At 37.5% G+C, this 12,159-nt stretch overlaps 1 protein-coding gene across 8 annotated transcripts in view; it reads right to left on the reverse strand.

The window, feature by feature from the left end:
• The window catches only part of atrn (attractin), a 166,652-nt gene extending 154,706 nt beyond the window's left edge, over positions 1-11,946 (reverse strand). For all 8 annotated transcript variants that reach the window (XM_037977666.1, XM_017435256.3, XM_037977668.1 and 5 more), the window contains exons 1-2: positions 11,478-11,946; positions 5,644-5,727 (exon numbers count right to left, since the gene is read on the reverse strand). In XM_037977666.1, the coding sequence (XP_037833594.1) occupies positions 5,644-5,727; positions 11,478-11,728 (335 nt within the window). In that variant the 5' untranslated portion in view covers positions 11,729-11,946. The remainder of the gene's footprint in view (positions 1-5,643; positions 5,728-11,477) is intronic.
• Positions 11,947-12,159: the final 213 nt, after the last annotated feature.

A 12,159-nucleotide genomic window follows, 5' to 3' on the forward strand; every position in this document is an offset into this window, starting at 1 on the left:
AGGAAGTTATTTAATTGTTTAAAAACTGCTTTTTCAATAATTTTGCTGATGAATGGGAGGTTGGAGATTGGCCTGTAATTCTGCAGTAGTGATTTGTCTAGATTGTTCTTTTTTATCAGTGGTTTGATAACTGCTGTTTTCAAAGCCTGGGGAAAAACACCTGAAGACAGCGATGAGTTCACTATTTGGATCAGATCATTAGCAACGACAGGCAAGACTTATCACTGATGTATAAACCAGTGATTCCCTACTGCTCTTCAGCAGGTCAGGTTCTGCAGAAGCCTGTTAATCACTCACTCACTGAAATCAGGTGTGTCAAAGCAGAGAAACAACTAAACCATGCAGGATAATGTTCCTCGAGGATCAAGGTTGGGAATCACTGGTACAAATGTAGCAGCTCTGCTGACATAAAGAGAGTGTAATTCCAGTTATCAAATAAAAAAAATTGTATTTATCCTCGATAATATTAATATAGTATAATTTTTCATCAAGCTATGGGCCGGTTTTGCAGACAAGACCAAGATTAAGCCAGGAGTAGGCCTAATCTGGACTGGTTAAGGTTGGGCATTTAAGAGGCTTGCATGAATATGGCTTAAGTTTGTTATAGTTAGTCTGAGACTACAGAGACCTAGAGTAAGCCTATTGAAAACACATGTGTAAAGCTTCATTGGTCTAAGTAAGAGACCAGCCTGTTGGTCTAATTTTGCTCATAAAAACACAGAATGGAATTGAGGAATGAATTTTAACATCAAACAATGACTGCAGCCAAAACAACTTGCTCAAAAAAACCTCTACAGAATATGAAAAAATTGTACTTAAAGTGTTGCAAATCATGCAGTCATTGAAAGTAAGAGCAATACTGCTTCTACAGAGCATAAGAAGAAAAGTGTTTGGGCTGTAATTTATGATTAATTCAATCAGTGGTGGAGTTTTCTCCAGGGGGGGCTATAAGTCCAAAATAGACATATACCAAAACATATACTAAGGTATCACACCAGTGTATTTACATGGATTAAAACAACAAATAAGCAACATTATAATGTACATATAAATGCACATATGCTTCCTGAACACACCAATACTTACAAAGACGAAGGTCTCCCAAGGCACAAGAAGTGTGTAGGGCACATTTAGCGTTTATAAGACCTGTTTTCTCGCTTATTTTTCAAAACTTTACCTGGGAAAATATGTCAAAGCTAGTTTTATGGTGAGAGCTCTAACTACGTCACTTATTCTGCACGTACAATATAACGAAGATCAGATGTCTCACTCCGATTGAATTCAAACTCAAACATGTTAACAGTTTTTTAGCATAAATTTTCTTAAAATAATTATTAACTATGAACTCATTTATTACCTTGTGTATGTAACTTAGTCATGTAATGAACTTATTGCTGTCTTTGAATAAAAAGCTTTTAGAAACATCAAAAGGGGAACAATTTTTCAGCCTGAAGCTCACCCCCTGTAATGTTTTTTTTACCCCATGGGACAGGGATTAACCAATCAGCTTGAGATTTAGATTGTTCAATCATACCATCACACACAACTATCCTTGAGAACTTTTGCTCTGTATTTGCCAAAGTTACCTGGGGGGGAACCAAATATTTTAGCTGTCTGAAATAATTCTTCATTTAGATATTCTAATTACTTCATGCTGCCAATTTGTCTGTGCTCCTTTCCACAAACAATACTAAGCATAAGTTAAACCTGCCTCTTTGAAGGATTATTTTATGTTTCAATGTAGTTGCAAAGCAGATCTGATCCACATTTTTGCAACTGGCTTTGTTTAATAATAATAGACTAAATCTGCAACTATTTAAGATAAGTCCCTTACACAGCCTTAGAGTTAAACCAGCTAAAACAGCATTGAAGTCAGGGACTAGTCTTAAGCCTTGTCTGTGAAACTGGCCCTGTGTGTTTTTATTAGACCAGGTCCCTTTATTATTTATCTGACATGTTTTCAGATGTGTTTGGGTGTTAATGGTGCTTTCAGTTCATGATCACGTCAGGGTACCACTTTAGTTCAATTATTAACTGACCTACCAAACTTCTATAGAGTTAAATAAACAAAACAATGACACAAACATGTTTTAAACTCACCACCTTGTTCAGGAAGATAAGAAGCTGCAAGTCTGAGTCCAGTCACTCTGGATAAACAGAGCTAACAGCAGAATAAAGCAGTTTCCTTCCCTTAACTTGAAGCCAGAGTCTCTTAAGCATGGCGACCAGGAGTTCCAGGAGTTTTATTATTTTTTGTTCGACTTGAAAAGAAGTCACGGTGGTGGAGGTCTAGATGCCCGCAAATTAACAGGTGATGTGCTGACAAATGCATGTCTGCTGAGTTTTGCGACAGGCCAAAAGATGAAGCGGCCTGCCAAGTGGGCAGATTTTGTACACAATCTTTTTGAGTTTATTGAAGAGAGAAACTCCTCCTTTGGGAGTGTAATCATGTCTTTCTGGATCATACACTGGCTGACTGGTAAGAAAAAAATCCTGTCTCTGCAGGTATTATGGTGATCTTTTCTTTTTTTCTCCTCCCAATTTTATTTTACATGTATACGTTCACATTCTTTACTCAGTAATGAATGGGATTCCAAAAGTACAATACATGAAATAAAACATACTTAAGTAAAAGTACACATAATTCATATTCAATTACATAACTCAAGTAAATGTAATTTGCTATTTTTCACCTCTGCCTTTTACTTACTGAGAGAAATCAAGATTCTCTTAGTATTCAGAGTTGATCTGTGCTGTGTATAATCCTTCAAATGATAATGCTAAACTAGCCTTCTTTCACCTGCATGGTGCTTTCATACATAGCTGTAGGAGATTTAAATCATGCCAATCCTAAGAATCCACTGCATGATTTCCACCCAAATGTGACTTGTGCTACAAGGAGCAGCAAGACACTGGATCAAGAGTGGACCAATGTTGCTAAGGCGTACAGCAAACAGTCCGACTTCCACCTGGGCCTGTATGATCACCTCTCACTCTGTTTGTATCCTTTGAACCAACAGAGTATAAAAGCCGTACTGCCAATCACCAAGTCTATAAGAATCTGTCCAGAGGACATTGTTCTAGAGCTGCAGGTCTGCTTTGACAGCACAGACTGGAGAATATTTGATGGGCAGGGAACAATGATAGATCCTAGAGAGGCACTGAAGGATTATACAACCATAGTTATGGACTTCATAAATTAGTGAGGGCAATGTCACCAGCAGGAGAACAGTTTGAGTGTTCCCCAATCAAATATCATGGATGACTGATAAAGGCTTGGGATGCTGCCAAAAGAGTTGGTGATGTTGCAGCATACAGCGCTGCCAGATCAGCATTGAGACAATAAGTACATTATTCCACTGCTAATTTGACTTCTTATTCATGCTGAAAACTAACTCAAAGTTTTTTTTAATAAAACGCTCACATTTTCATTGATTGTTGATCTTATGAGCTTGCCTCCAAGTCCTGATAAAAATGTTTGTTTGTTTGTTTGTTTTTCTCTGGACCAGCAAGGAGTTGGTGCTGAGATAGGACAGTTTTTTGGTGCTAGTGCCAGAGCTCTTGGTGGTGGAAACAAAAAGAGCCTCCCTCCTCACTTCCTACATCCTGGTATCTAGCAAAGACATCTCTGGATGACCTTGGGTTCTACAGCATTGTCTGTTTTCTTATTTTTTGTAAAGTTGTAACTAAAACAAATCTTTTTGTTTTGTACAAGTTTAATCTACAATGAACCATATATTTAAATTTCAATTTGTGAAATTGAAGTTTTCACAACTCCATCTCTAAGAACTCGAGAGTTAGTTTCTTACATCTTGTAGTCTGCACCTGCTATAAAACGCTGATGATATTTAAGTTTACCGTTTTGAACACATCTGCCATGACTAACCCTTGGGGACCAGAAACCAAATGTCCTGCAAGCAGCAGGATTACATCAAGCCATTGTTCACTCATCTGTGGCAGTTTTTAACCAAGGACAATCTTCAGCAATCCCAGGGCATTGACTGTGTTAGATAGTGAAACAACTTTCACCATCATGGGCAGAACTTATCTTGCTATGGGGATATGGAGTTGGACCATAAAAATATTTTATAATCATTCTTGGTTAATAAATTCAGACTATTTTTTGTGACAGCATTTTTTTTCCTTTTTACTATTTTAACAAAACAAATTACTCACTCATAGTTAGCTTACCTTCTCTCTCATTCCATTTATTGTTTTAATAATAATTTTAATTCATATTTTGTTATCTGAAAGTAAATCGTATGATTCATCAATTCAATCCCCTTTTTGCCGTATAGTTTGAATTGATATACTCATTCATAACTCTTTCCATGATCTGTAAATACTTGTAAATAATCCCAATTATACTTAAAACACATTGCCTTTTAGTGTTTTTATGTGATTTTATGGTCTTAAATCAATACAGAACCCAAAGATCTTGTTCACATTTGCCATTTGAAATTTATCTTGGATATTTAAATTGCTACACTTTTCTCTGCAAAGGAAAGCAGGTAGCAAGACAGCAATGGAAGCTTATTTTAATCAAACTTTGAAAATTTTCAAAATATGTCTCAGTTGTAAAACTGATTGACATTAAAAAATGTTATCATTCAAAACACAAGAAAATAAAAAAGGTTCTTTCTGTATATCTAGTATGATGAATGAGATTTGTACAAGAAATGTTATGAATAGTCATTTTTCTCCTAAAAACTTGAATTCCTTCAAGCAAAATGGTGGCTCTTTTCTATTCCTCAGCGCAGACAAAAATCTACAAAATGACAGCTGCTTCCAGCTTGTGGCTGGTCATCAAAAGCAAAGACTGGCAAGAGACATGACAAAAAGATGGGGTGGGGGGTTCTTTCTTTTTTCCCCCCTTTTGGGGCCACCAGCTAATCCTTTTGAGCAAGGCAGCATAAACACATAACCTAGTCCTAGTTTTCAAGACAATTCAAGACCTGTTAGTGGGTCGAGTCACTTCAAGTCACTCTTACACATTTATCTGCAGAGTATGGTTTGAAACATTACCAACAATGTAGGGCTGCTTAATTATGGAAAAAAATCTAATCATGATTGTTTTTCGTTAACATTACAATCATGATTATTGAAGACAATTACTCATTGAGTTTTGAAATTTATTGCCCTTAAAGAACAGTGAATTGCCTTAAATGTGAAGCTTTCCTGAATACCTTCGAATGGAACTTTCCCTCAGGGTTTCCCCCAGAAAAGAGGCTATGAGCTATGTAAAAAATTACAACTCAAGTGGCTCAGAATTGTGTCAATGTCAACATAATGTTAGTCAATCTTAAAAAGAAAACAAAAGAAACAGACTAAACATACAGTAAGCTTTAGCAATTCAAGTGCAGCCTGGTGCACTTACAGCTGGAACTTTATATTAGTTCCACAGGAATAACAATTTAAGCTAAGAACTTTTAAAAACATTTTCAGATCTTCATCCATAAACTTGACCAAAGCACTGGATATCTTTGTAGTGTTATCTGAGATATGATAATACAATTAATTCTTCTTAAATAATTAGTCAGTGTTAAAAATGTGTTATTTTTTAGTTTGAGAGCAACACAATGAAGGAAAAGTCATGTCCCAAGTTGAGATTGGTCCCATGATGATGGTCTGAGCTCTACTTACTGTCCCTCAATAAGCCAGGTGCACTTGGTCTTATGTAGGTAGTTTCCTGGGCCATCAGTCAAAAAACCAAATGGACCTGTAAGTCTGAAAGGAAAATGGAAAAAAAAAAAAAAAAGTTAAAAAATTTTACTCAAAAAGTTTCAATGTTGATCATTTTTGCATGAATTTGACTGTGGTGCAACAGACTACTACAGACAAAAAGAATAACTATTAAAACTAGAAAATTTCTGAAGAAATTTTAAAAGGTGTCAGTGCAGCTGCTGCATACAATTCATCAATTTTGTAATCTAGACAACAACAACAAAAAATTCTGCATTTTAATATATAAATTGTATAAGTGTAAAGTCTATCCAAGATCATAAAATGTTGAAGCTGCTGCCAGTGTTTCATCATGGAAAACCAACCCTGTGTCTACCTGACAGTAAACCTAAGAGAAGCAGACAGAAAGACTAAAAAGTAAGCCTAAAACAGTTGCTGTGTAAAAACTATAAATCAGATCAAAGAAGGACCAAAGGAACAAAGAAGAAGACTGATGGTTACATGTGAATTTTTGTTTCTACAGTGTTTTATGTAGGAGATACAGTGGGTATGGAAAGTACTCAGACCCTTTTAAATTTTTTACTCTTTGTTTCATTGCAGCCATTTGGTAAAATCAAAAAAGTTCATATTGTTTCTCATTAATGTACACTCAGCATCCCATCTTGACAGAAAAGAACAGAAATTTAGACATTTTTGTAAATTTTTAAAAAATGAAAAACTGAAATATCACATGGTCATAAGTATTCAGACCCAAGACCAGTTCCCTAGGGGAAACACTGAGGGTGCTTCAATGCTTATGTATTAGCACCCTTAAAGGTATATCTGAAACCGTTCCCACACAGCAAATTTTAAACATTCATACTGATTGACAAGTTTACTGCAAAATGAATATCACGATGCAGTATATAAAACACCTGCTGTTAGACAAGAGTCCCAGATCAGTGAGAGCTCAGGTAAACACTAACTCCTGCTGCTTCATGTGTCACCCTCACACAGCTCGGTGGATGATTGAGCAACAAAAAGTAGCTGAAAAATTCTTAAAGTTCTCAGCAAATTATGCAAGCTCAACAACAGATTACACAAACAAACAGTCTTAATTGTACAGTGCAGCCTGTTGTTCCCTTCTGGACTCTGATTTGATGACACAGCAGCAGAGAGGATCGTACAGTTGCACAGGGGAATGCTTAGATGCAGTCAGAGATTGTATCATTACAATCTCTGAGGCCAAAAGTCCAAGGGCAAGGGTGTTGTTACTTTAACTACTACTTCACAGGCTAAACATATGACAGTATATTGCAGCAATGTGTACATAGTGTTTCACTGCTGAAATGTCGTAAATAAACTTCCGCAAACTAACTCTTCTCTTTATGTCAAAATAAGTTTGACTAGGGCTTGGGCATGGGCTGATTCCCAGTTTCAAGGTACACCACAGTGTTAAAACCACAAAATGTTCTTGTCATACTGTTCCTACAGTTTTAATAAGACACCAGAAATAAAAGGTACACCTGTCAAATGGTAACACAGAAGGAGAGCTCATGGAGGAGCTTTTGAACATGTTTAAAATTCAAGAGGCAAGAGAGCGAGGTCCTGCCATTCACACAAGGAAATGGAGAACTTTTCAAGACTTTTTGGAGACCCTCTCACCAATGGTCTGCAATTTTGAATTGCCATCTAGTGTCCAACAGTCGCATCCAAGTAAGATACTGACTTTAGGGTCATTGTCCTACTTGAAGGTAAACCTCTGCTCCATTTAAATCTCTGGAAGACTCAAACAAGTTTCCCCTAAATAATTTCTCTGTATTTTACGCCATCCATCTTTCACTTAAGTCTGACCAGTTTCCCAGTCCCTGCTAATCCCTGCTAATGAAAAGCATCCCCACAGCATGATACTGCCACTACCATGCTCAGGGTTTCCCCCAGTGTATTTTAAGCCTGGCAGGCCGCCAGGCTTTCCATCTCACGCCGCCAGGCTAAGCTCTTCTTGTTTATTGTCGGTCCCATTCCTAAATCAAACAGTTCAAAACTCATGGAAGAAGATTACTGCTGCAGCCGATAAAAAGGAGTGTTTATAGACCACAATGGTTAGTTGAGCTGAAATTCAGCAGGTGGCTTTACAAGACCGAATATGGTAAGCATGTTTTGTACTTAGTGAAATATGACGCACAGTACAGTACAGCATCTGTTGGTTTTTCAGTTCTCTGTTGTTATTCATTGGCTAATTTCATACGTATTTGACACAAATATCTTACAATATCACATAATAAATAGCCATATTTTTAACTTTCCTGTCAACTTTAATCTTTTACCACTGGGCGTAGCCTCTTTTCTGGAGGAAACCCTGCATGCTTTACTAACGGGATGTGTTCTCCAAATGATGTTTTTGTTGTTGATGGTAGGTTTTTTTGTTTGTTTGTTTGTTTTTGCTTTGGCCTCCGTTTTATGAATCCCAGCTATGTGAGTGAGGTGTGTGGCTTATGGATAGATCCTCCTATCTCGGCAGAACAGCTGCCCAGCTGTGTCAGGATGATCTTTGGACATCTGATTGCTTTTCTGATTAATGCCCTCCTTATACAGTTTGAGGGTTTTAGTGGATGACTTTATTTTAATCAGTATTAACCAGGTTTTGTATGGCAGCATTTCTGTATTGTATACATGCCCTCAAATTTGTGCTGCACAATAGCAATATTAGAAAACCTTGTGATGTGTCACACACTCATCTAAACCAGGTGTGCACATCAAGGCCAGAGAGGGTCTGTTTGATTGACAAATTATATTATTAAGATGCCAAACATTAATACATGGTACTTTAAATATATTGGTCTATGGTTTATTACAGTTCAAGCTGTCTTTTGCTATATTGATATTGTATTTACTGGTATTGTTATGATTATAAATTATGGTCATACCATCACTCCTCTTTTGCTTAATGAAATTGTAGTTAGGATTGTTCAAACCAATGTTCAAAAACAAACTCAAGCATAAGCATGTTTAAGTTGGCAAACAGCAGCAGTACATATACTGGTTAATAAGTCTGTGTACAAAAAATACCATAGTATGAAAGTCATGGATACAGTCATATGACCACAGAAAGGGCTCAAATCCTTACCAAAATGTTTGCTCTTTTTTGCCAACTCAACCTATTTCCCCCTTCTGCAATCCCTCATTTTTCCTATTATCTGGTTAAAGAATGGCAGTCAGAAGATTTTGTTCACAGATACTGAGAACAATACAGCTTCTAAATGCTAAGAGTGGCTGGAACTTAGGGTGGAATCAAATTATATTCTAGAATAGGTCTGACAACCAAAGATTCAAGGTGGACCTTTAAGGAGTTTAAAGCATTTCTCAGTCTCAGATTGAGTTTTCATCAAAGTTTGCAACTGAATTATAATGAAATATAAAGTATGCGTTGTGGGTGGGAGGTTATCAGATCCTGCTCCAACTTGGTCAAAACTGTGTCTCAATGCTGGATCCAGGTGGTGGTTAGTGATGATTTCCCACAGTGACAGACTGTTATAACAGATAATGAACTGCATTTGGGGGTTTTTAAACCACAACCTTGACAATTTATTTTATCCAGACAGCACTTAACCCTGGAGTGCTGAAACATCAGTTTCAGCAGAAACCTGTTCGGATGTGCTCAGCATTTGGCTAGGCTTATGTGGAGATGGCTCCAGTCTCCCTTTTCTAGACAATGACCTACTGCTGACAACGTACAACCCTGCAGGCCTGCTATAAGTTCTGCTTTACACCAAAAGAGGAAGGCTCTGAGCTGAGACAGCATGACAGAGTATCAAATTAAACAAATCGGAAAACGTTCTGTATTTCCCTGAAAACATTCTGGTCCATACCCGCCTACTGAGCACACCTCTGTGAACACCTCTGAGCTATTTGGACGTGCTTGCTCATCACCATCCTGGAAAACGATTCACATGAGCTCACATTTTGAAGCTCAAGGGTAAAGTGAATGAGGATAAAAGTTGATTCTTTGCCACAAGTTTATGTCATTTTACCAGGATGTGCAATGAGGTGGGCAATAATTTATTTATCACTGCCTTAGTCTGAGTGAATCTGTCATCAAGTTCCACAACTTGCTATTAAACAAAAATGCCACACAATTTGTTAGTACTCTGTGTTGAGATGTGTTTTAGCTACAAAAAGTCTTGATGAGAACAGTTCACAAGATGTTTTGCTAAAAAATTTCACCTTTCATGGTGGTAATGACTAAACATTAGTGACGTGAAGTGACTCTTAAACAGGACTGCAGAATTAGATGGGTCTCTCTGATTGCCACTGTTTAACACCTCTGATTGGTTATTACATTTCCTAATACCTTATAAACTGCGAAGCATTCTTTAATTTATTTAGGTTGTAAGAAAAACAAAAATGTTTGTGGAAAGACGCACGTGTTCCTTCTTATTCCCGTTGGCTGCAATAGGAGTGGGTTTTATTTAACAGAATTTCTATATATTTGTTGTTGACCTGATGTTGATGTAGAAGAGTCACCTGAACACTTAATTTGATTAAAAACTATACAGCCCACAATCTTAGACCTTCAAGTAACAAACCCTGCTAAAAGAAGAAAAAATTAAAACAACTGGCCCCTCACAATGTTCAGAACTGGAGAAAAACACAACATGTTGCCCTCATAGATACAATGACTTGCTTATCCACAATAAATGGAGAATATTAGCCTGGCTATTCAGTAAGACAAAAAGGTGCAGTTGAACTGTGGGTAATATTTATCACCCTCTGAAAAAAGCCAAAAGAAAAAAAAATGAATGCAGCAAACAATGCCCCAGATCTTTGCTTTAAACTGTTGAATTAATTGTTGGTTTGTCTGTTAGCAAAAGTTCCCACGAACCACTGAACAGATCTGATGATACTTTAAGAAAGTATTCATTGCATGTACATCTATAACTGATTCCTTTTTGGAGTCAATCCAATTCAAGATGGCCACCACAACTAACTCTCATTGATCAACACCAAAATGGCTATTAATAAATTTTATTTTGTCGCTATTGAGGTAATATTTGAAGTCATTCACAATAAATACCTCGAAAATGCTATCTTGTGATACTGCATGAGATTGTGCATGAAGGTATTTATAAGGTTTATAAGATTGGACCAAAACAGCTACAACTCTATTGTTTCTCATCATAAGATAATCTTAATTTAAAAATATGACAACGAATACCAGGCCTTTAGTATGGAATGATAGAGATAATGATTTTTTTTCTGTTTTCGCTCTTCTACAATAAAACTTTTTAGTATATGGTTGTAGGTCATCAAGTTGGATTAAGCTTCCTTCTCTACTGAAGTTAGATTGTCAAGAATAGGTAAAAAAAGGAACATTTACTTTGATGATCAGTAAAGATCATTTTCAAAATTACACCCTTGTTGATAGGTGATTTTGTTCAAGAAGCATTTTCAAGTCTAGTAAAAGGTTCGACTAATAGTTCAGTATTTGCAGTTATGGATGAGCTAAAAAGAAGGTACCGGTTAAGTCTTGTAAGAACACACAGTCTCTCATATCCATAAAGCTGTGTTACAGCACTGATTATATTCGCAAAATATTAATAACTGAGCCCTGGATAGTAATGATGAAAGCTGTAGTACTAGTAGTGTTTCATCCCTCGGGTGTGCGCTGCTTGATAGTTTTTGACCAGAAAACTGGGCTTAGAAACAACAAATAATTCATCTCAAAGCAAAAAGAAACCGACTGTGCCTGTATTCGCCACCACTCTCTGTCAATGATAAAAGCTGTTTTAATCTATCTGTGTGTTCAGTATTTATACCTGAATCTCCCTCCGCAGTGCTGGCATTGGTCCCCGACCCAGCCGGGGAAACACACACAGTTGCCTGAAACGATGTTACACTGGCCGTTCATACACGGTTTGTCGCATTCCTTCGCCTCGGTGAAGCCTTGCAGACCCGAAAGTAGCACGACAGCCGACAGCAGGAGCGCAGTTGTGAGCATCAACAAGCTCCGGCCCCGGCCCCGGCCCCGGCCAGAGCCCGAGCAGGCCCACAGCGTCGCCCCGTACATTCTCTACGAAAAAGATGGCTGCTTGAGGCCGACGCTCCGCAGCTTCAGGGGTAACGAGCCAAAAAGTTATCAGTGGGGTTTTCCTCGTCGCAACAACGGTACAGGTTCCCTGGAGATAATGTCGACAGAGGAGGTCTTCGCTGGCTACTTGGTTTACATCTTTTCAGCGGCTCGGTTTCCCAGCGCCGCAACAAGCCGCATATACGTTCAGAAGTGACGTTATGACGACGGAAATGCGCAACGGAAGTAAAGGCAGGGCGCATAACTTTAAACTTTTAACAGAACATTTATTGATGTGCTGTTCTCAACGGCTGATTTTATAATGTAAACAGTCCACTGTTATAAAGATTAAAAAAAAATCTTCACGCTTTGATTGTTGTGTGAATGCATTCGCATATTGTTTACTTGTTTTTTTAATTATTTTTCCCTAC

Source organism: Kryptolebias marmoratus, linkage group LG10, assembly GCF_001649575.2.
Source record: "Kryptolebias marmoratus isolate JLee-2015 linkage group LG10, ASM164957v2, whole genome shotgun sequence".
Classification (NCBI taxonomy): Eukaryota; Metazoa; Chordata; class Actinopteri; order Cyprinodontiformes; family Rivulidae; genus Kryptolebias; species Kryptolebias marmoratus.